Source organism: Heloderma suspectum, chromosome 4 (genome assembly GCF_057233095.1).
Source record: "Heloderma suspectum isolate Gila_16-S chromosome 4, 16-S_ref, whole genome shotgun sequence".
Taxonomy (NCBI): domain Eukaryota; kingdom Metazoa; phylum Chordata; class Lepidosauria; order Squamata; family Helodermatidae; genus Heloderma; species Heloderma suspectum.
Genome location: NC_139461.1, coordinates 217,508,840 through 217,534,184, shown reverse-complemented (window position 1 = coordinate 217,534,184; position 25,345 = coordinate 217,508,840). Strand labels below are relative to the sequence as shown.

Genomic DNA, 25,345 nt, shown 5'->3' with positions numbered 1-25,345 from the left:
TCTCTTACATTTGTCAGATTTTCCAGCTTTCAATGTTGGATACTTAGACGTATGGGGAAAATCATTCAGAAAATGTTACATTTATATGCAACCTTCAATGTTTTGTAGATGGCTTCTAAGCAAAGACTAAATGTTTCAGTATGGGGGCGGGGACTCAGAATTTTGAATTTTGAATGAATAAAAGCTGCCCACTCAAGCCACACTGACATTAATTCCAGACTCTTGTGTTTTTGTTAATAAAGGTGCTACTTTGGCATTTTCAGCATAATCTCTCTCTTCTTTATCTGAAATAATAAAGCTACTCTAAAAAAACTTCTAGGAAAGTGCTCTGGGTATGCTATCAAGAAAATAAAAATAAATAACATGAGTTTAATTTTCTTTTCCAATCCAGAACAGATATATCCCTGGAAAGTTCCTCTACAAATTCATTAAAGGACAATTTTACAGTCACTCACTGTAATGCTGTAAAAGACCAAAAATATGAGTGTCAGATATCTTCAACAAAACTCAACCATATTTACATTATGTGGCTCAAGATCACAAATGGAATAGCATTGCTGCAGTCACCATTAATGTCAGTCAAGCCTATAGATATCGGTAAGTTTCAATTGATTGCCACAGTATAAAATCAGAATAAACAGATTCTGAGGAAGCTCCCAGATCAGCACATCCAGTCCTTTGTACTGCGGCAGCATTAGAACTTATTTTCATGCAAAAAATCCACTCTCAGAACAACACACAAACACGTAAGCTAGCATAGTATGCAATCTTTGTATTAAACACTGCTTTTTGAACTTCACAACATGCTTCAAATACGTACCGAAATGCAAACCAACATTCAATTTAGTGATGTTATTCCTGAATGAAATCTCTAAAATGCTTGAAATTGTATTCTCAGTACAGATTCTTTGTATATTCAGTTTTTGTTCAGGAAATTATGCAAGTTAATTTAAGATGAATGGAATATCCTTACTTCATTGTCTCCTTGAAGTATATTCCTGCAAGGTGTGATCCAGACTTCTCATGAGTGGAATTCTGCTGACAGGATACTCAGCTGGAGTAGTGGGAGGAAATAGTTTTCACCATTTCCTCCTTCCTTGTGCAGCCCCCACCTCCCATGCTGCTCTGGAGGGTCCCCTGACCTCTCTTCTTCCCCCATAGCCTCTCCCTTCCTGTAGTGGGAATTTGACTCCCTTCCTCAAAGAGAAGGGCATGTCTGGATCTAGCTCCCAGACATTTCTAAGGTTGGGAAGTTTTCACATAATGACTTTTAATCCCATCCATCCCAGAAGGTATTTCTCTGCCATAGTAGTGGAATGGCTCCCATTGGAAACATGAGTTACAGGTAGGGATGTACGAGTCCTTACCTGGCTCCGCAGTGGGGGATCCACGGTGGGGGGGAGGCGCTCCGTCCCTCCCCCCGGAATCCTCCCTGGCCGGCTCCGCAGAGCCGCTGGCCAGGGCCGTCCGCAGCCGGAGTTCCGGCCACAGCAGGGCTGCTGCGGCTGCAAATGGTGGCCATCGTAGCAGCTGCAATTTGCATCCTGCCAGGCTGCCGTGATAGGCTACGTAAGTATTTACATAGCCTATCACGGCAAAGAGCAGGGACGCAAATGGCGTCATGGCCACCGTTTGCGTCCCTGCTCTTTGCCGTGATAGGCTACGTAAATACTTATGTAGCCTATCATGGCAGCCTGGCAGGACGCAAATGGCGGCTACTATGACAGCCGCCATTTGCGGCCGCAGCATCTGGCTGAGAGACCAGCTGCCGCCAGCAGAGCCACTGCCACCAGAGCATCCGCCCCAGGTAAGCTTTGTCCCGGGGGGATTCCGTGGGGTGGCAGGGGGTGGGAGGCCATTCCGCCATGGGTTTCGGGGGGCCGAATGCCAGTGCATTCAGCCTCACTGAAATCCGTGGCATAATTCTCCGCCATCCCTAGTTACAGGGGCTTCTCAACCACATTGGAAGCTGACTGAAAGGGTTCACTGGCTTTGTGGTTCAGGTAATCTTTTTTAAAAATATGCTGACATAGGACTAAACTACACATGATGGTGGTAGTTTTGTGTGTTTAAACATCAAACTGCCCCAATCACAAAGAAAAAGATGGCAGAAGATACATCTTCATTAGAAAAAAGGACACGTGAATAAAGGACGCAGAACCCTTCCTGTAATTATTTCCTCTCCTCTCTACAAGTGCTTTCACCTCTGGTATCGGAGCTTAGCTGAGAAGATAATGGCTGGGAGAGAGAAAGTGCAGAAGGTAATCTGCAGGGGGAGGTCTCCTCACATGTGGGCACAATTGCTTTTAGTATTAGATCCTACCCCTGTCATTCTGTATCAGGGTAGGCAACCTTTTTGAGCCATGGGCACATTTGGTAATTTGAGATGCTGTCCTGGGCACCACCTCAAAATGGTTGCCATGGGAGGTGCTGCAAAGGACAAATAAACTTCCCCAAATACAGAATATAAGGCAGAGGTGGGGGTCTGAGCTCCAACATCCTAAGGAATTCCTTTGAATCCACAATTTTCAGCAGCAACAGAAATCTATTTCACAGCAATCTCAGCTGCCAGTAAGAAAATGTGTTATTTTTAAAAAAAAATTAAGTGGAAGGGTGAGGTTACCTCGGAAGTTGCTGAGAAAGGTATCTGCAGGAACATTCGTGTCTGTGGGCACCATGTTGCCTACCCCTGCTAATATTATTGGGGTAGTTTAAACACATGGAACTGCTAATGTCACATCCAAAAGACATTAAAGTCATAGTTAGCAGATACGCCTTTATTTTATTTTTACTGTAGAGTAGGCACAGGTGTTCACTCTGGACTGGGACCCCAGTGTGGGGGAGATGAGGTTTTAACCACCCCCGCACTGTTGGACCAATCCAGATTAGGCCCCTGACACTTGCAATTTCTATTGCAAAATAGTGATCCATTTGTTTTATCAATAATTTTTTTGCAATAGAAATTGCAGGCTTGGACTCCCTGATCTGAATTGGGACCAGAGGTGTGGTGGGGGAAAGGCTTAAAGCCCCTCAACCCTGATCAGGGGGCTTGTGCTACTCTAGAGTAAAAATGAAAGCATGCGTAGCTGCTGGCTACTTCTTTAAAGTAATTTCTGTTTTGGCCCTTAGTGAGGCAATTGTGAAGATCTCACAGCCACCGCTGCATTTTCCAAATTGTGGCCACTGTGCTGTGAGCATAAAATTAAGAATGGGCCTTCCATTTTGCATGGGGAAATATCCATCTGAAGTTAGATGTAAACTGCCAAAACTATTGCATGAAAAAAAACCCAGTTGTTTGAAGTTTTCTCTTGCATGACAATTTTTTTACCCTGGAACTTCTCATGTGAAATCAGTCAATGTAAAAATGCTTAACTTTTGTTGGATCATGCTTACTGCTTGCTAAGAAATATTTATTGATTTGGATTTTTAAACTGCTTAGATTTCTGGAAAGGGAAACATCCCTTTAAAAAATTAACATAAAACCTAATCCCCACCCCATTTTATGTATCAATATTCAACCAAAACAGAAAAATGTTTTCTATGTCTCCAGCTCAGGCTCGGGACAAGTTTTAAGGGTTACTTATTAACAGCTTTATTATTATGATACTTGCTGCATTAAACTTAGAATTTTAACATTTTAAAAGGTGAAAGCTTTATTTCTGCTATTTAATCAAGCCATGGGGATTGGTACAATCAGATGATGAATGCATTTAATGTTTTTGTTGCTTTCCGGCTGAATAAGTAGCTGCTTATAAACATTTTATCGTTTTCTGAACTGTTTCGTGTTTTAACATTCTTGCCACAATGACCAGAACATTTCAGTAGTCCATTTTTCTTAATTTATATTTTTTATAAATTAATTGAAGCCTTTTAGAATGAGTATTTCATGTTATTTACAAATTAGGTTAATGCTTTTTGAAAATGATGGGATTATAGGAATAAAGACACAGTGATTCTCTTAAATCACGTCACTGAGTGTTCTGGTGTTTTAAAACTGCACCATCTAGCTAACAGAATTAAAACTGGCATTAGGTGGATTTCTTTTCACATCAAATAGTATGTAGGGCTTGGAAGCATTTTAAAAATACAGGCTGATATTCAAATAGCCCTGTATATAAGCTGAAAGTGCTTACAGGGGAGAAGTTGCTGATTTTTCTCTCTTTATAACAGCCCTTGGGTGCTATGTTAAATCCCACTCTGGAAGGCCCCCTAATTTTTACAAGCAGCTTTTCCAATGTGTGAGGATAAGTTACTACCCACTAATATCTGGCCACTAACAACTGCCCACATTCCCCATCCCTGTTCTAGGACAACTTCTGAATATCTTGCCTTGGGACATAATTCACAAGGCTGTGAGCACAGGACAGCTGCTTGGGCTTTTTTGTCCATGTATGTGCAAGCCATTGGGAGCGGCAGTTGTGCAATATGAAGTACATAGATGGGAACAATTATATGTTAAACAGCTTGCATGTGTAAAACAGTGTGCTTCCAGACAGATGGCTCCTAATGCTACTAATCAAATGCTTTGTGCAGCTATTTCATCTTTCCCTCCTTAGTGGGTTATTTTGTGATAAGTAAAAAGATGGAAGCAGTGGGAAAACACAGTAATGGAAGACAATGTTTGGACCCCTATAGGATTCCATGTATGAGGCAAGTCTGTTGCAGAATAAAAACCTCATCTGGAAGCACCCACAGTCTCTTAATATAATTGGTTTTCCTTGCACCATTTCCTTGCTTCAGTTGCTTATGAGTGCTCCTGCACACACCATAGGTTTGCTGGACCATAGCCATTGACTATATGTATTAAGGGTTTAATCCTATACTCATTTACAGGGGAGAAAGCCCTATTGAACCCGATATGGGTTATTTCTGAGTAGGCACATATAGGACTGCACTTCTGAGTCAGTCAAAGTTTGAATTGTGTGAGGATTTTTTTTGTAGGGAACCTTGTTTGTGAAATTTTGCATTTGAGGTAGAATTTACTAACAGCCAAATTACACATTATGTTAAATGCATGATCAGGTTAACACTTCGCTCCCACCAGTGCCATGGTCCTGCTGAGAACTGATTTCTGGAAGCTGCTATTTCTCCTGGAACAAAGCTGTTATTAAAGCCAATAGAAACTCTTGGAGCATGATTTCCATCAGGAGAGTTAAATCCCTTTTCTGCAAGTCCTATTGTCTCAAACCTGACTGGGCTCCCAGCGGCAGATGTTTAAAAGAAATAACAGACACATTAAATTGTGATCATTTATTTCATATAACATGTAGTTTGGCCCTTGGAAATCAATATGTGCTGAGTTTTGGGCTATGATCCCTGGCTGTAGACAATCTCAAAAATCTGAATGGGGATCTCTGCACTGTCCCTCCCACCACTTGCTGTTGCAATCTCAGAAGAGAGTCGGGGATCGTAGGAAGGGGATGTGCCAGTGGGCAGGGAGGGGAGAAAACAGAGAGGATGTGGGTCTGCACAGAGGATGTGGGTCTGCAGAATCTTCTCAATTCCCATCCATGCTCCCAGGTAAGGCAGCAAGCTGGATGGGCTCGGAGGCCTGTCTAGCTAAAAATAGTTGACAGGAGGAATAGGAAGCATTTTCACCTCTGTTGTTCTTCCCATCCTGCCTGGTAGGGCATAGGATAGACAGAGGGCTTCAATTTTGGAACCGTCTGTCCCTTACAATTGTGTTCTAAGCAATCTCTTACAATTGTGTTCTAAGACTGCAATCCTTTATTCACTTACCAGGGTGTAAGTCCTATCTGAAATACTTGGATTCAGATTTCAGTCCAGCCCTACAGTCACTGGATGATTTCGAACATACTGCTCCTCCTACTAGAATTTCCCATATTTGGAGCTAGAATTAATAGTAACAGGGGTGTTGTAAGATTAAGGAAATGTTGTTAATTCCCCCTCCTCTGAGAGCTAAGAATAAATTATATCATATAAAAAGAAGTCATTTTTTACCATCCTCTTCATCTTTAAAAGAAGCTCCTTGGTTTTGTTTCCACTTCCTCTCTACCACAACCTCTGGCTGTGGCCTCTTTTCATGGCTGCAGTCCAAATAGGGATCCTCTCTCTTCCAAGGCTTCACCTGCTGAATGATAGGGGAATTTTTTCTTCTTTTGGAAATTGTACAAGCTGCTTCCACAACTTCTACAGACCACAACCACAATTCAGTAAAGCAGTTATTTTGCTGAACTGGGACATGGGGAAGTAGGATACCCTTTATAGCTTAAGGACACACGGGTTAAAAAGCATGCCTCAGTTATTAACTGCATCATTTTAAAATATTATTTGTATCTTTGTGGGTATGCATGCATGTAATATATCTATCTATCTATCTATCTATCTATCTAATCTCAGATTATCATAAAATAAAAATGTAAATATTAGTGGCTAAGATATTTGACAGTAACCCCACATGCTTAAAGTACATTATTATAATGTTTTACAGTAAAGCCTGAGCCTCCATTACATCTACAAATAGAAATGACAGACAAAGGACAGTTAAAGATTTATTGGTCTAGGCCAGCATCAAAATCATATCCATTTCAGTATGAAGTAAAATGTTTTGCAAATTCAACTAAAAGTGTCTGGCAGGTGAGGTTTTCTTATTCTTACATTTGGTGTTATTCTATTGAGTAAGTCTAAGAGAAATTCTAAGATCTGGTTTGGGAAATCCTTATTTAAGATTAAACAGTCCTGAAGATTTAATTTGTGGGAAGCTCTGAAAAATCAGTAACTCCATACAAATAGTTAGGAGTACAGATAGAGTGGTACAGACTTTTTATGTAACGAATGAAAGCAATCATGGTCTCACACCATAATGCAATCCAGATAATGCTGTGACAGCAATCCTATTGAAATGGCCAGAATGCAAAGGGCAGTGAATGTTGTGGCAGAAGTCCTACTGAAATCAATGGAATTAAAATGAACAGGTAAATGCTTTGATATCAGTGAGACGTAATCATGATTGATTGCATATACATTGACTTATGCTGTAGGGGCATTGAAACATGAGTTGTTGTTTTTAAAAAGTGAGATTCAGGTAGATGTTCGTTTTAATGTGACCACATACCACTGGCCCAGTTCCTGCAAAAACCCACTCTCTAAATGCATTTTGAACATACACACTAAGCAAGCATGATTTTGGACGGAAACCAAGTCACTTCTGTGTGCACACAAGAGGGTTGCTGATTCCCCCCCTAGCATTACACACCACTCCAAAAATCACTTTGTGGAGTCTGTAGGGAATGAATTAGAAGGGAGGGCTGGAAAAGCTCCTCATGGATATCAAAACCCAGAAAAAAACTTTGTACTTTCATTAGTTTCAATTTATGACTTGGCCTCTCTGTTTGTTCTTTCAAGTTAAACTGGTGCAAGAGAGTAACTTAATTTGTACTTGTTTTGTTTTTGTATTTTTTAAAAAATAGATGGTTGAGATTACCATGGAAACATCATTGATCATAAGCAATGTACCAATTGATTCTTCATACGTAGTTCAAGTTCGGTGCAAGAGCCTTCATGGATCAGGCCTTTGGAGTGATTGGAGTACCCCTTATAACATGAATCTACAAGGTATATCCTCAGTGGAAATCTGACTAGTCAGTGCTGTGGAAGGCATAGCATTTTACCATATTTTATTTACCTGCTTAGAAAAATATATTCCCATTTATAAGGTATAATGTATCAATATATATATAAGCATAAGATCTTACAATAAAAAAGAAGTTTCTTACTTTGAATAATTCCAAGAGGTACTACAATAATTGCAATTATCCTTGCAACTATAGTTTTGTGATCTTCAGTCTGGAGGAAATTGTGATTCCATAGCTTATCCTTCCTCTAATCCTATAAAATATGATTAAAATTAAATTTTAATGGTGTTATTTTAGATAGGAAAAGTTGTGAGCGCATTCCAAATGGAAATATGTACAAGACATTGCCCCCTGAACTCTAGAATAACAAAAAATAATGCTGAGAATATTTCCCTTTGTAAAGAGTTGCAGTCTGAGTTTTCATGTAATGCTAAACCATAGTTTAGCACTACATGCAGAAGCAGAAAGGACCCTGTGCAAAGCACCAGGCTGTAGTGTTCACTTGCCCCTCTCCTCCTCCTGCACAACCGGGAGGAGGAATAAACCAGGTCCATGTCGCCACAACAACGGAAGGAGAAATGAATGGAGGAGTACCAGATTTTTTAAAAAGGAATCAGCTTTGGTGCAATTTGGTCAATGCAGGGATCCACAAGTGAGTGCTCTGCACCAGTAAAAATTGCTTCACAGAACATACTTCCTGGTGGGGGTTGGAGTGAACATCATCTGACTGGCAGGGGCTGCTCAACCAATAAGAGAGACTTCCTTCCCTCTCTCCCCCTTTTATCCTGTCCCCTGAAACTCCAGATGCACCTGCATTTCAGGAGCAAGCCTCATTCAGCACAAAGGGAGTTACTTCCGAGTAGACATTTCAGAGACAAGCCTCATAAGGAGCCCCAAGCTTTCTAAGCCATAGGGCTGCACTGGACTGCTGTAATGGAGCAGGGGGGATTAATTACTTCCAATGTGCACATTTGGGAGACAAGCCTCATTGAGCACAATGGGTGTTATTTCTGAGTAGACACTAATTGGCTTGTGCTGGGATTCACAGGGAAGGAAACCCACCTGACTGAAGTCATGGTGAAAGGCACACCCTTGGGCAGGGCTACCATACCCAAGGTAAATGCAGGGGTTGGGTCATACAACAACTATATCACAGAGAATCTGACTGAAGAAAAAGAATTAGACTTTAAGCAGTCTCAGGAAATCCGTTTTTTCCCTGATAAGCTCCGGGGCGGCTGCTGAATGGCCATAATATCATGTATCCCTAATGACCTCAACATGCAGCCAGCTCAGAGTAAATCACTAGTGGAGACACCCCCCAGGATTCTCTTTCACTTTAGCCAATTCCTGGCATGTTGTTATGTGCAAACTAGGAATTATGACTTAAAATAAATTCTATTTGAACAACCCAACTAAACAATCTATGTTAGCAGTTGGCCTATTTAGCAATTGATTACTTTAAACCATTATTTCTGGTTTACTGCTACTGATTAAGTTTCATATTAAATTTGGTGTGTTCCTCTCTATTTAAGCTTCATTTTCCCCTTTTAACACTAATTCCTTAAGCATGACTAAGGGCACAATCCTATGCATGTTTAGACAGAAAAAAGTCCTACAACTCCAAGCATTCCCCAGCTAATATTTTCCCCAGAAAATACTTTTTTCTTTTCTGACATATTTAGATGCCTTACCTTTCTCCACTACTTCCTGTGCATTTCCTATTTTTCATTGTTTGGGCTGTTTTGTGCTCTGAGGAAGGAGGAGCAAGGGATTCCTGTTACTCTCAGCTCTGGAGTTTGAAAAAAAACTGTAAAAAGAAGCTAATTGTAAATGGTTGATTTGAGGTCCAGTTTTCTCAAGTATAGCAGGGAGAAAAGTGCAGTTCAAAGCAGCAGGAAGCAGTGAGGTAAGACAGGGGAGGAGGGAGTGACTTTTACTCCTTTAGCATAAATACGTTGAAACCCCACCTTCACTTTATAGGCAACAGACCCTTTGCTGGGTTCAGTAAGAAGTGCAATTTTTTGAAAAGAATGTTTTAAAAAACAAGAAAGGGTGGGAAAGCAATTTGCCTTTTTAAAACCAGCAGAGCCACTCTCTGATCAGGAGCTCAGCAGTCTCTTCTCTCCTCCAACCTGCCTCTCTAAGTGTATTGGGAAAATAAAGCAGGGAGAAGAGGAGTGGATGGATGGGACATATCAAGACATACACTCACAAGAAACTCTTTGCCCCTGATAGTGTAGAAAGTCAATAGCAAGTCCACTAGGAGCTGCTCATCTGGAAACACCCAGTGACCCCAATCCCCACAACAACATAGCACCTATGCACAACCCACACTGATCTCCCTGTAGTTGATAAGGGTGGTGGAACACACACTGGGAAAATGTGCCAAATATTCCATATGTGATACCATATGGGATATGCTATTATCCCATTGTGATGGGAGCAGAAGCTGCCTAACTCGTCTGACAGTGTAAGATAAGATCCAGCTTTAGAGACACCAGTGTGTGTGTGTGTGCGCGTGTGCATGCGCACACACACACACACACACACGTGCACAGAAGAACGTTCCTCTTTTCCTTTCTGCAAGTAGCTTTAGAGGGATAGGTGGTACATTTTTGATACTTCTATTCCTCCCAACCAGCTATCAAGTTCAGGAGTGGAGAAGGAGTGAATGCAGTTCCTGTGTTGATAATGGGGAAGTGTTTTTCACCTCCTGTTCAAAGCCTGGAGGCTGTATTCAATTTGGATGAGCAGGGGACATGTCAAAGTTTTGAAAAGTAGGCATAAGAATATAAGAAGAGCCATCCTGGATCAGATCTAGTTCAGCATTTTCTTTGCACAGTGGCCAGCCGAAAGCCCAGAATCAGGACATGAATGCAAAATCTTCCTTCAACTTACAATCTCAGCAACTGGCATACAGAGGCATACTGCCCCTGATGTTCGAGATAATATATAGCCATCATGACAATTAGCCATAAATAACCTTATCCGTCATGAATTTATCTAATCCCCCTTTAAAGCCATCCAAATTGGTGGCCATCAGTCCATCTTGTGGTAGCAAATTCCATAGTTTAAGTATGTGCTCTGTGATAAGTACTTCCTGAACCTCCCACCATTCAGCTTCATGGGATGACCCCAGGTACTAGTATTATGAGAGAGGGAGAAGTCTTCCTATCCACTTTCTCCACACCATGCATAATTTTATACACCTCTATCATGTCTCCCCTTACCATTTTTCTAATCTAAAGAGCCCCAAATGTTGTAACCTTTCCTCATAGGCAGGAGTGCCAAACACTTGGGGTCCAGAGTCTGGATTGCCCCCCACAGACTCCCTGCAGGCTGGGTGATGTCAGTGGGTGCCCACTGACATCATTGGGTTATTGGTTGGGGAGCCTGCTTCTCCCTCCTTGGCTTTTCCCAGCTGGGGAACGTCTGGGTGGAGCAAAGCCAGCCCACAGACAAAGGTGCTAGTCAGAGGCACACTCCTCCAGCTGGTGCTTAAGTTGGGGAGTAAGCTTCACTCCACTGGGCTTTTCCAGGCCATTGTCTGCTTACATTTCTTTTGTGCAAGTTTGTGCTCCCATTTGTTTTCCACGTTTGTGCAAGATTTCCCATTTTTGAAGCCTTTTCTCTAGTTCCTTGACACTGCTGGTTAACTATGCTTGTGACCTCTTAGACTTCTGGTAGTTTTCCTGACCTGCAGTATACATTCTACCTGAGCTTCTTTTGTTGTGGTTTTGAGTAATCCCAAAGCATTTTGGAAACATTTGATGCTCTTGACTTTCCATTTCAACTTCCTTTTTACCAGCTCCCTCATTTTACAGAGATTTCCTCTTCTGAAGACAAATGTGGCTGTGTTGGATTTCCTTGGCAATTTTCCACTAATATTTTCAATTTCCCCGATATTTGTTGGGAGACAAATTCTGCAAAACATGGCCCCTCCAGGAAATTCCTGACTTGTGTGGCGGATCACTTCCTCCTACAGAAAGTAGAGGAAGGAACTAGAGGATCGGCTATCCTTGACTTGATCCTAACCAACAGAGATGACTTAGTGGATAAAGTAGCAGTTACAGGAACTCTGGGGGAAAGCGACCATGTTGTACTTGAGTTCTTGGTTCTAAGGGAAGCAAAAGCCGAGTGTAGTCAAACACGTACCCTGGATTTTAGGAAAGCTGATCTTGATAAAGTCAGAACAATGATCAGTAAGGTCCCATGGCAAGCGATGCTAGTGAGAAAAGGAGTCCAAGATGGGTGGGAGCTTTTAAAAAAGGAAATTCTCAAAGCACAATCACAAGCAATTCCAACAAGAAGAAAAGGTGGAAGACAACAGAAGAAGCCAATGTGGCTTCACAAAAAGCTTAGGGATGACCTGAAAACAAAAAAGGACACATATAAGAAGTGGAAAGAAGGCCAAGCTACAAAGGAAGAGTACAGGCAGGTAGCACAGAATTGCAGGGATGGCGTCAGGAAGGCTAAAGCTGAGAATGAGCTGAGGTTAGCAAGGGATGCTAAAAACAACAAAAAGGCTTTCTTCAGCTACGTGCATAGTAAAAGGCAGAGGAAAGAAATGGTGGTTCAGCTATTAAATAAGGATGGCAAAACAATAGCAGATGACAAAGAAAAGGCAGAGGTGCTCAATTCCTACTTTGGCTCAGTCTTCTCCCAAAAGAGGGTCTATGAGCCCCCTGGCAAAGGCGAAGTACAGGCTGAAGGGGCAGGATTGCAGCTTGAGATCGACAGGCATATGGTCAAGGAACACCTCATTACTTTGAATGAGTTCAAATCTCCAGGGCCAGATGAACTGCATCCTAGAGTCATAAAGGAACTGCATCACGGATGCAATGAATATGAACTTGAGCACGATCCGGGAGAGAGCGCAGGACAGGAAGGCCTGGCGTGCTATGGTCCATGGGGTCACGAAGAGTCGGACACGACTGAACAACAACAACAGAAGAACTCTCAGAACCGCTGTCTATTCTCTTTGAGCAATCATGGAGGACGGGGGAAGTGCCAGATGACTGGAGGAGGGCTAATGTTGTTCCTATCTTCAAAAAGGGTAAAAGGGAGGAACCTGGGAACTAGCTCAAAGTGGGCTAGATGAAACAATGATCCGGTGGATCCACAGTTGGCTACAGAATCGGACTCAAAGAGCGCTTATCAATAGGACCTTCTCAAACTGGAGAGAGGTAACGAGTGGGGTACTGCAGGGCTCATTCCTGGGCCCAGTGCTCTTCAACATTTTTATTAATGACTTGGAGGAGGAGGTGCAGGGAATGCTGATCACATTTGCAGATGACACAAAATTGGGCGGGATAGCTAATACTTTGGAAGACAGAAACAAAATTCAAAGTGATCTGGATAGACTGGAGCGCTGGGCAGAAAACAACAGAATGACATTTAACAGGGATAAATGCCAAGTTCTGCACCTAGGAAAAAGAAACCAAATGCACAGTTACAAGATGGGGGATACGTGGCTCAACCACACTACAAGCGAGAAGGATCTTGGAATTGTTGTCGATCACAAGCTGAGTATGAGCCGACAATGTGATGTGGCTGCAAAAAAGGCAAATGCTATTTTGGGCTGCATTAATAGAAGCATAGCTTCCAAATCCCGGGAAGTACTAGTTCCCCTCTACTCAGCACTGGTTATGCCTCATCTGGAGTACTGCGTCCAGTTCTGGGCACCACACTTTAAGAAGGATGCAGACAAACTGGAGAGGGTTCAGGGGAGGGCAACAAAGATGATGAGGGGACTGGAAACAAAGCCCTATGAAGAGAGACTGAAAGAACTGGGCATGTTTAGCCTTGAGAAGAGAAGACTGAGGGGAGATATGATAGTACTCTTCAAGTACTTGAAAGGTTGTCACAGAGAAGAAGGCCAGGATCTCTTCTTGATCATCCCAGAGTGCAGGACACGGAATAATGGGCTCAAGTTACAGGAAGCCAGATTCCTGCTGAACATCAGGAAAAACTTCCTGAGTATCAGAGCAATACGACAATGGAACCAATTACCTGGGGAGGTGGTGGGCTCTCCCACACTGGAGGCCTTCAAGACAAGGCTGGACAGCCATTTGTCAGGGATGCTCTGACTTGCATTGAGCAGGGGGTTGGACTCGATGGCCTTGTAGGCCCCTTCCAACCCTACTATTCTATGATTCTGTGATTCTACGAATACATAAATTAAATTTGATACCACTATGGTTACTGTTTCCAGTCAGTTCAACAATTCTCACATCACACACTAGATCCTGAGTGGCAGCATTTGGGATTAAGTCTAGGATTGCCCGCTGTCTGGTCGGTTCTGTGACCAACTGTTCTAGGACATAGTCATTTAGGGCATCAAGAAATTTTACTTCCTTGTCACAACCACTGCACACACCTTTATTCAGTCTATGTGAGGGTAACTAAGGTCACTCATGACCACAACACTTCTTCCTTTGGATGCCTTCCTGATGCCTCAACTGCCTATAGCAGTTGGCTTTCCAAACCCCAACCCCACCACCTCTCAAAAAACTTGCTAGGATATTACAAGAAATACTTTCCGGCTGTGCACACAAAATTCATAGGAAATTGTGTGTAGTAAATGATAGCTGTCTCTCTAATACACAAGATGAAATATTAATATTCAGCAAATGTGTACTTTAGTAGTCACATATCACATTTTGATGAGCATGACAACAACCTTAGGAAGGATAATTTCTTCCCTGCAGGGAACTCAAATAAGCCTATTCTCTCAATGGCTAATGTTTATGCTAAAACTATAGAAGAACTGAAAAACCATTAGTCTAGTTGGTGAACCTGTTTTGCATTTATCTCAGGATATTATTAACAGAAGTACAAAATGCTAGAACTAGAGTTATATTTTATGCATTTAATTAGTATTACGTTCAGACCCATTTTTAACTAGCAAGTCTGTACTTAGGACAAATGTTGCATATTACTTTAAACAAGAGACAGCATTTTGTGGGAACTCCCTCTGAACTATGCAAGATGACATTTCTTTTATTAAAAGGTTTCCATGCTGTAGCTGGGAAACTAGCTCTTTATATTAAACCCTTTATTGTAGTGTTTTGTAAATTAGTGATCAAGGTAAGATACTCTGTGGCTGGGCTTTGTCACTCACTGAAGGATTAGAATAACTGTTATTGTGTACAATTATAATTATTAATTACTTTCTAAGTGTGATGTGCACTATGAAAAATGTATGGACTTTTGTCACTTACCTGGTTGTGCTGCGCAAGCAGGACCCACCACTTATGCAAGGGGGATTTACTGCTTCCTAGGGGAAGTCCTGAAACGAGCAGAAACTCTCTTTTCTGGAAGGCGGCAGGTCGACAGAGTTCTCTTAAATGAGTTCCGCCGACCTGCCTCCTTCCAGAAATGAGCATTTTGGGTCCCCACCCCTTCCGAAACACGTGGAGTCTCAGTATTTAAACTTCTATTTGTGTAAAGTTAACAAAAAATAATTGAAATATTTAGGAAATTAAATTCAGGTGTGTTTTTTTTTTAATAAAAAGATTCTCTTTCTCTCCCTCTGCCCCCGCCCTCGACACAAACACACACACACATACCATTAAAATTTACTGCAGCTTGTTCCAGAATGCTTTAGGTTTTTTTGTTATATGTTTAGCTCGCTTTTTGGCCTGGGAGCTTAAAAATGAATGATGGCCTGTGCAGAGTCACATTTTGACATAATGGTCCCATTCACATGTTACAGTTGCAAATAGTGGGTAAATTACTTAACCCACCATTTGCTACCATTACATGCAAACTGGGTCCATGTGTTGGGTTAAATTTGGCATTCCATTTACTTTGATGAGAAGTGGGCAAGTAAGTCATTTCATGGTGAGGAGCTACCTTCCCACAACTGTGGGTAGCACAGACACTGCAATCAGTGAGAAAAGGATACTGTTCTTATCCATTATAAATAACTATCATTTGCATTAAGTGTATCTGTCGAAAGTTTACTCCATTGCATATATTTGCGATGTGTTTCTTTTCTGCAAGTGTATAATTGTTGTTTCTTTTGTGTTTTATTTGTTCATTTTTTTGTTAATAGATGTCATGTATTTTCCTCCAAAGATCCTAGCAAGTGTTGGAACAAATGTTTCTTTTTATTGTATATATAAAACCAAAGACAAATTAATCTCATCCAAGAAGATAGTCTGGTGGTTAAATTTAGCAAAAGAAATCCCTAGGACTCAATATACACTTGTGAATGACTACATTTCCAAAGTTACCCTGGTCAACTTAAATGCAATGAAACCTGGAGGGAAATTCCTCTTTAATGCCTTATACTGTTGTAATGAAAACAAGGAATGCAATCACCGTTATGCTGAATTGTATATAATAGGTAAGATATCTGCTTATTTTTTAATAAAACAGCTGTAAATGCTCGTACATCCTTTCTCTTTGTTTTTATATTAACTAATGCTATCTTTCAAATAGATGTTAATATCAACATCATATGTGAAACATATGGCAACTTACAAAAAATGACTTGTAGATGGTCCACCAATGCAGACCCACTGCTTTCAGAGAGCACTTTGCTGTTAAGATACTACAGGTATATGTTTGTTTTAGTGTGATATTTTGTAAAAAGCTGCTACTATCAAAATGGAAGTGTATAAAATTATGAAGGAAATATTCCAATTGAATGTGGAACCTCATTTGAAAATTAGACACAAGGTGTGAGGCACAGGCTGAGTGAGACGAGCCAAATCTCCCTCCCTCCCTCGTTTAGACCAAAGAAGCAATTCTGAGCTGAAAATACCTATAGGGGTCAGGAGGCTTAGTTTTGAGTGGTTCTTGTAGGTCTGGCTTCTTCCCTGATGTTTCCTCTCTGGTTAGAGCTCAATAGCAGTACACAGGCTGAATGGGATTGACTGCAGGCTTCAATCCTGACACCGCTGAACATATTTCCCCATACTGAATATATTATTGGAACTATCCTCTTGGACATTGCTGATCACCTGTTTGGAGGAGGGAGCCAAATCCAGGACAAATCTCTATCCTCCATTCCCTCCTAAACAAGTGATCAGCTTTCTAAGAGAACATCACCGATCCTGTGTTCAGTAGGGTCTCACACAAGGACTTCAATCAAGCTAAAATTATTCATGACTAAGCCCAATTGAAAGCAATGAGGCTTAAGTTAGTTGTGACTAACTTCTTCCATTGGTTTCAATGGGACTCAAGTCATAAAGGGTTGCCTTTGGTAGAGTGTCTGGAAACCAGACTTGTCCAGAACGCAGCAGCTGAACTCCTGAAGAAGCCTAGCAGAACGTCTCAAATATCTATTCTTCAGAAGCTGAACTGGTAACCAACTTTGTTTCTGGGCTTAAATCAAAACAATAGTATTAAGTTTGAAAATTCTAAATGGCTTAGGCCCAGGTTGTTTGAAGAAACACTGATATCTTTCCCTTGTGCTTCAAGGAAGTGCTGCTTATTGTTCCCTCTTTTCAGCAGGCATGGTTACAGGTGACAAGATCTTGGTGTGATGTCTGAACTGGCCCATCATTGCTTGATGTCTATAATCTTATAAAACTGCAATTTTACAGTGTAGCAGCTAAAGCAAACCATCTACTCTACTTGTTGCATCAATTAATTTAAATTTTGCAACTGAAATTCAATAATGTTTTTTCAACATTGAGGCATTTTTTGACTGCACATTTATACTTCCCTTGAGGCTAGAAGTTGAAACCTGTTTTTTAAAAGCACAGAGAATTTTGTGGTGTCTTAAAGACTAACAAATTTATTATGCCATAAGCTTAATGTATGAAGTGTTATCCTGAGTTACAAATGTATTTACACACATGGTTGGATAGCAGGTATTGTAAACCATGAGGTCAGGGTGAAATGAAGTGCAGAAAGTATAGACAGTGAAATCTATAGACAGTGAAATCATGTTGAGATCTGTTTTTGAAGTTGTTCAAGAACTTAAAGTCAGTGACAGAGTGTCGTGGGGGAGACTGAAAGACCCAGATCCCAACTTTGCCTCCATATCTGTTTTGCTCACACTGTTACTTAACTTAGGGCATAATCCTATCAGTTACATGCTTGATAATCGTAAGCCCCCGAATTCGAAGGCCTATGACCATCCTATGCAGGGCGGAAGGAGCAGTGGAGACAATATTTGCCTCCCCCTCCTCCTGCCCTGCATTTTTCTCTAGATGGGCTTTTTTGCCCATCTAGCTGACACTTCAGAGTGGGAGGGAAGGAAGCTGGAAAGGCCCCAGGATAGCTCTATCTTCACCTTTCCAATCTCTTCCCCTCCCTGCCCAGTGAAATGCCCCTTTCCCCCGTCTCTGAGGTTGTTTTTCTGGCTTCAGAGAGCAGCTGGTGCAGGTTTTTCCATGCTAGCTGCAAGGGGGAGGGGTCAAAGCTACAACTCCCCCTTCTGAGGTTGGAGTGCTGTCTCCAACCTTGGAGGGGGGACTCCAAATAATCCTTTGGCCCCTCAGACACTGTCTAGGGGCCACAGGATTGCTGTCTTAATAATGTCACTCACACCATCAGGGGTCCATATACCTGCTCATTTTCCAGGATGATATATGCCATCATTTGCCAGCAATGCCCTACATAGGAATCCATTCTACATAGGCCAAACAGGCCAGTTTCTATGCAACAAAATAAATGGACACAATTCTAGCATCAGAAATGGCAATATTCAAAACTGGTAGAATATTTTCTACCTCCCAGGACATTCTGTCACTGACCTTAAGGTGACTGTAATGTCCACCAACTTCCTTGTCTTCTGAGCTCTATAAATATAACCCAAGTAGTATCAAGTAGTATCATTGCCACTACCCCCAGTTGTAACTCCCATCATTCCCAGCCAGCTGACCTATAAACTCTCTGTTTACCATATTTCACTGATCTTTATAAATCTGACCACAGTAAGCAGAGTCAAGGATACGGTAGCATGGGGGAGGTCCATGAAGAAGGAATCTCTAAAATCACCCCACACAATCCACAGAATATTTAAAATGGGACTTATTTATTAATATGCAAAATGGCATTGTTTACAGATAGAAAACATGGATCAACATACAGAACAAATGCTCAGTAACAAAAGAAACAAAGTTGCCACAATCCCTAGCTGAACTAACTAACCCTGGAATCACTTACAGTGTAGTACAACTGCATATGTGCGTAACTAAGCATGCAATCCTACTCACGTCTAAACAGAAAAAAGACTTGCCCTAAAAACAGGCATAGATCGAATCTACCACCTTCTCTCGGGCTAATTACCTACTCCTAACTGACAAATTCCAGCCATCAGTCCCAACTGCTAGTGAGTCTGCATTCTCACCCCCTCCCCTCCCTGATTTTATCACGAAGAAGGGGCTTCCCTCTTGACAGACAGCTCCTCAGGGAACAGACCTATCCTATGGCCATCTAGCTGCTGACTAGCGGCCATAGGATTGCGCCCTAAGTCCCTATTGTAACTCTGCCATCATGACATCTTTCAACAGAAAAAATATGTTGGTGAAAAGATTATTTAATGTCAACAATAATTACATATAAGAGTTTTATTTCATTATAATTGTTACAGAAAAGTTGCTGGTTCCTGGAATAGTTTTGAAATGACTGGTTCTGAAATGCATGGTATTTAGTTCACTTCAGCTGAGTGGGCAGAGATAAATTCTTAAAAACTAATTTCAATAAATTGATAGCTAAATAAATAGTATGTTAACACCAGACTTTTTCATCTGTATTCCTTTTATACATAAGTGTCAAGCGATAATGTTCAGTATGTTGTTAACTTCTGGATGTATATCTCATTCCTTTCATGTCTTTTTAAGGAATGATGTGTATTGTTCAGGTCTGCCTAGCATACCTTCACATTCAGAGATAAAAGAATGCCGTTCTCAGAAGAATAATTCGTATGAATGCATCTTTAAACCCTTTTACCTTCTATCTGGATACACAATGTGGATAGAGATTAAGCACTCGTTGGGGACACTTACATCACAACCAGTGTGTATCCTTCCAAAAGAAGTAGGTAAGTGAAAATCTTTTGTGACAATGGATCATTTTCTGATTTGAATTGTACATTTCATGGGCCTTAGTTGTAAAAAAATATCAGAAAAATATCCTTTTTTGCTGAGAAATATTTTAATCTTCTCCATGGTTAGTGCTTTCATACCTACAAGTTACAGCACATTACCTCCTTCAAAGAACTTGGGCATGCTAAGCAGTTTATAGTGGCTTGTGGCAAATGACATTGCTAAGGAAGAATAGTTTATAAGGGAGCAATCCTATGGCCCCTAGACAGCATCTGAAGGCCATAAGATTTTTCCAGTTCCCAGCACTGAGGTAGTAGACAGCTCTACAACCTTGGACGTGGGAGCTAGAGCTCCCTGCCCCATCCTCATCTCCATCCCCCTTGCAGCTGGCACAGAAAGAACTGTGCCAGCTGCCTCTATGTGAGCTCGAAAGGAGGGAAAGGGAGCATGACAGTAGACAAGAAGAGGATGGCTTACGCTGTATCCCCAGCCTCCGTCCCTCCCCCTCCACTAGACTGGCAAAAACGCCCATCTAGCTAAAATGCAGAGCAGGAGGCAGAATGCGCCTCCCGCTCTGCATTGGATACCTGTAAGCCTCCGAGTTCGGAAGCTTACAAGTACCCAGGATGGATTGTACTGTAAATAGGATTGTACTCTAAAATAGCCTTTTGATTCTCATAGTACACCAAAAGGTATGACTGAAAATGAGAATAAGAATTCTAGCTCCTGCCACACTTTCAATGCCATAGTATTTCTTTTCAGATTTGTCCAGCAATTCATACTTTAATTTAGAGTCTGTAAATTACAGAAGTATAATTACTGCCTTCTTACATAAATGCTTTTGTGTTCCATCCCCCCAATTCTTTATCTTTTATTTTTCTCTTCTCTTCTCCAAGCATTCATTTCCCTTTAGTACTTTAATTACTCAGTCAATGAAGGTGAGCTTGTGTGGTAGCCAGTGATAGCTGGTTTTATTAAAATTGAAAGAAAATTAAATATATATGGAACCATTAGAAATCTCCAGGGCATGGAATAACCAGACATTTAAAATACCAACTGAAATTTTCAGTAACTTATCTTCATTTTCATTTGCCACCCACCATATCCTTGTTACTTTTCTTTGTGATAGCTTGTCATCAACTAAGGGTGCAATCCTATGCATGTTTAGACAGCACAGCTGGCTGGGGAATGCTGGGAGTTGTAGTACTTTTTTCTGTCTAAACACGCATAGGCTTGTGCCCTAAATGTATACATAGGAAGTGCCATATATAACCACATATAATCTTAGAAGCTCGAGAAACCTCTTCACATAGCACTGTTTGATCATTTTATGGATGGTTTTGCAGCTACAGCTGTGCTGTGGCTATGGTCATAACAAGGTAAGCTGCATTTGTCATTCTGATGTCTTCTCCATCTATCTTTAATGCGGGACAAGAGGGATGCCTAATTTTAACATCAAAAGGGGTGTTCACCTGAGAATTTCAACTTCCCTTTCTCCCCTGCTTTTAATAGACTTTTCTCCCAGTCCATCATCAGTATTGGACATGAGCTAGCTGGCAGAAAAGTGCCTGAAGCAAGGGAGAATGGGGAGGTAAGGCAGAGGAAGGGAAAGTTTTGATGTAAAAATTAGACCCCTTGCATTATACATACACACCACTGCCCTTATCTACTTTGTCATGAGAATATGGATACTTTCTAATGTTGCTACATATCATTTATAGCTCTTATTTGCTGGAGGTCATATTCTACTCATATTCTTGCTAATCATCGATACTGAACAGGTTCAGTTGTGAAAGCCATAGAGAAAAGCTAGATTCTTAAATAAGTTAATCTAAAATACAAAATTATTTTTCTAGCTGGCTGCTATTTCAATCTCTGTTCATACTTTTAAAAACTGATATTGAAAACAAATTCATCATTTCTAAATACGTCTTGTATTGCATCCAATTTTGGTAATGTGCTATTGGTATTTAGTGACAGTCCTTCCCTAATATTATGGTGTTGCAACTGGAGTGTTGGGCTTAGAAATGGCAACCAAGGTTCCAAATCTCTACTTTCTTAAGACTCTTATGCAGCCTTGGGCAAGTCAGCGTTTTCTAGCCTGCAGCCTTCAACCTCAGGGTTGTTGAGAGGCTAGGCTGGATTCTTATGCTACCTCAACAATATGGTAAGTGCTGCAGCAGCATTCCTTCCAGCTCAACATGAGAAGTGCAAGGGTACCTGGGAGGAGCCACATGCCAGTATTAAGTTTTACCCCATTTCAAAGAGTTGATGCTGGTCTGGGAAGAACTTCGGCTTTTCCTGTGCCAGGACCTGGCAAATGGGAAGGAGTGGTACTACTGCAGTTTCCACACCACCAAGATAACAGAAAAAGCCAGCGTAAAACAATTGTGGGAAGAGCAAGATACAATTCTAAGAAATAAAATAAATATATTGCTGTAATGCCAATTAATAGGGGAGAATTAACATACAGTTTATACAGAGCTCATTGCTAATCAGTAAGCCAGTCAAACCTCTTTTGTTTAACTTTCTAGTGAAGCCGTTTTCTCCCTCCAGTGTCAAAGCAGAAATCACAGGGGAAGTGGGGATGCTGAATGTGAGCTGGAATAACCCAGAATTTCCAAAGAATGATCTTCGGTTTCAGATTCGGTATGCTGCCAATGGGACAGAAATTAACTGGAAGGTATGGTGAATTTAATGCAAATTAGTCCATGTATCACTGAAATACATGTAATTGTGTTCTGTTGGCAGCTACTAGAAATATGTGGATTAATTGGGTATTATTCTATTAATTTTACTTGCATTTAGTTTGTTTCTCAAAATAAACGTTTGTGATATGCCCCTTTATACTAAATAGTAGATAGCCTGCTCAAGACTTAATATCTCAATCTCTCCCTCAGAATTGACTTTATTTGTTATTAGTTTAGCCATCATTTTTTCTACAGATGCAGGAAATTTCTACTCTATCAGTTAGCTCTGCCAGTATAGACGTGCAGGATCCCTGTGCAGTATACATTGTTCAGGTACGCTGCAGTATGATTGATGGAGCAGGCTACTGGAGTGATTGGAGCAGACCTGCCTATACGGTTATTAAGGATATCAAAGGTAAGTGTACTGCCTATAAGCTTTATTTGTTTTTTTGTTTTTAATTGAATGTGTATAAATAAAAAGGCTGTTGTTTTGTTTCTTAAAATACAATTTTCAGCTCCTTTGAGAGGACCTGAATTCTGGAGAACTATTAATGAAGATCGTGTCAGGAACCAGAAAAATGTGACTCTATTTTGGAAGGTATACAAGTGGGTTCAGGGGTGGGGAAATGAGATATTAGAAATCTATTTCAGCTTTTTGTAATGATCATGGTATCTCTTCTGATATGACTGCTGGAGATCTTGATTGGCTTTGAACTATATATGATCCAAAAAACTGATAATTTCTGCTAGAAAGGCAGTCAACCACATATTTACAGTAGGTTTCTGTGATGTATCAGGAAATCCCATAGCTTTTAAAAATCATAAGCAGCTGCAACCGCATCTGAAGTTTTAATACCTCATCAAAATCACTTATTAAAAATAAATAAAAGGAAATCAGTAATAAATAATTAATAAAAGGAAAACATCAGTATCATCTGGTAATATTAGCCAAAGCAATGGTTTCAGTGGGCATTTAATGCAAATGGTTCCAAAACACAGTAATTAACAAGTTAAAAATTGAATTTATTTAAGAAGAGGCCTAAGGGTCATAGCAGAAGATGCACATGCCAGAGACATCCATGGAGGGACACCATGTATACGTGTTTCTCTGCTAGTGCTAGAAGTCTCTGAGCCAAAATGGGAGAGTTGGAATGCCTAATTTTAAAGGAGAACCTAGATATAGTGGGCATAATGGAAATCTGGTAAAATGGACAGAATTAGTTGGATACAGTCATCTCTGGATATAAACTCTATAGGAAGGACAGGTAAGGGCATCTGGAGGAGACGTTACTCTGTACATCAAAGAGGGCATAGAGTCAAGCAGACTAGAAAACCTAAAAGTGGGAGACTCCTCTACAGAAGTGCTGCGGCTGACAATACTGGGTTCCAAAAATAATTTAGTACTAGGAACATGCTATTGTCCCCTAGACCAGAACACTCAGGATGATCTTGGGATGGAAAATAAAATCAGGGAGGCATCCAAATGAGGAAGCATTGCAGTAATGTGTGACTTCAATTACCCCCACATCAACTGGATAAAGACATGTTCCAGTCATGACAAACAGGTTAAATTTCTTGATGCCCTAAATAACTTGCCCTAGAACAGTTGGTCATGGAACCAACCAGAGGGGAGGCAACCCTGGATTAAATCCTAAATGGTGCTGCCAGGGACCTAGTACAAGAACCAATTGTTAGTCTTGTTGAACCAGTTGGAAACAGTGACCAAAGTGCTATCAGATTTAATATATATTTAAATGGGAAACTGCTCAGGAAGTCCAACACAGTCACATTTGACTTCGAAAGAGAAAACTTCAATGAGGGAACCAGCAAAAAATGGAAGCCTTGCTCAAATGAGGAGAACAACAGAGAGCACCAACCCACACAAAGGATATGCAAACAGACAAGAGATGCAAAAAAGACAAACTGAACATTAATAAATCACCAGGCTCAGATGCTGTCCATCCTAGAGTTCTTAAAGATCTCCAATGTGAAATTGCTGATCTAACAAAAATATATAACATGTCCCTAGGGATGTACGAAAGTCACTTACCATTTCGCGGATCTGCTTCGTGGTGGGGGGGAGGCGCTCCGTTCCTCCCCCTGGAATCCTCGACCGGCTGGCTGTGCTCCATGGCAGCTCCGCGGAGCAGCCGGCCAGGCCCAGGCCAGAGCTGTCCGCAGCCGGATTTCCGGCTGCGGAGGGCTCTGGGGAAAAAACACACAAAAAACCGCATACGCAAATGGCAGCAGCTGCGGCCGCCGCCATTTGCGTTCCTTATTTTTGGCCGTCTTAGTCTACGTAAATATTTACGTAGACTATTACGGCGAAAATAAAGGGGAACGCAAATAGCGCCTGCTACGCTATTTGCGTTCCAATTTATTTTGGCCGTAATAGTCTACATAAATATTACGTAGACTAAGATGGCCAAAAATAAGGAACGCAAATAGTGGCGGCCATAGATGGATTTCTGGGGGCCGAATGCACTTGCATTCGGCCTCACCGAGATCCGTCGCGGAATTCTCTGACATCCCTACATGTCCCTAACAACAACCTCTGTACCACAGGACTGGTGACTAACCAATGTAACAACCAATTTTTAAAAAGAGATCCAGGGGGGAATTTGAGAAATTACAGGTTAGTTAGCTTAATGTCTGTTTCGGGTAAATTGATTGAAAGGATTATTAAAGAGAAAATTAGTAGGCATATAGAAGGACAAGCCCTGCTGGGAAAAAAAATCAACATAGCTTCTACAAAGGTAAGTCCTCTTTCACAAACCTTTAAGAGTTATTTGAGAGTGTCAGTAAACATGTGGACAGGGTTGACTGTTTGACATTATTTACTAGAGTGCAGTCCTACGGCCGCTAGACAGCAGCTGGACAGCCATAGGATTATTTGGTTTTTGGGAACCGACCTTGGAGGTCAGTTCCCAGAAAACCACCTCCCCACCTCATAAGAGGGAGAGGTACAGTTCGTCCCTGGCTCCACAGTCATAAGGGCAGCACAGAGTGGGGGGAAAGTGGGCATTTTTTGGAGCAGGGAGGGACGGGGACG

At 41.2% G+C, this 25,345-nt stretch overlaps 1 protein-coding gene across 2 annotated transcripts in view; it reads left to right on the top strand.

The window, feature by feature from the left end:
* The window catches only part of LEPR (leptin receptor), a 93,674-nt gene that overhangs the window by 46,409 nt on the left and 21,920 nt on the right, over positions 1–25,345 (top strand). For both annotated transcript variants that reach the window (XM_084848247.1, XM_084848250.1), the window contains exons 5-13: positions 392–597; positions 6,452–6,597; positions 7,431–7,575; positions 15,655–15,948; positions 16,044–16,161; positions 19,400–19,599; positions 22,138–22,286; positions 22,549–22,708; positions 22,809–22,891. In XM_084848247.1, the coding sequence (XP_084704373.1) occupies positions 392–597; positions 6,452–6,597; positions 7,431–7,575; positions 15,655–15,948; positions 16,044–16,161; positions 19,400–19,599; positions 22,138–22,286; positions 22,549–22,708; positions 22,809–22,891 (1,501 nt within the window). The remainder of the gene's footprint in view (positions 1–391; positions 598–6,451; positions 6,598–7,430; positions 7,576–15,654; positions 15,949–16,043; positions 16,162–19,399; positions 19,600–22,137; positions 22,287–22,548; positions 22,709–22,808; positions 22,892–25,345) is intronic.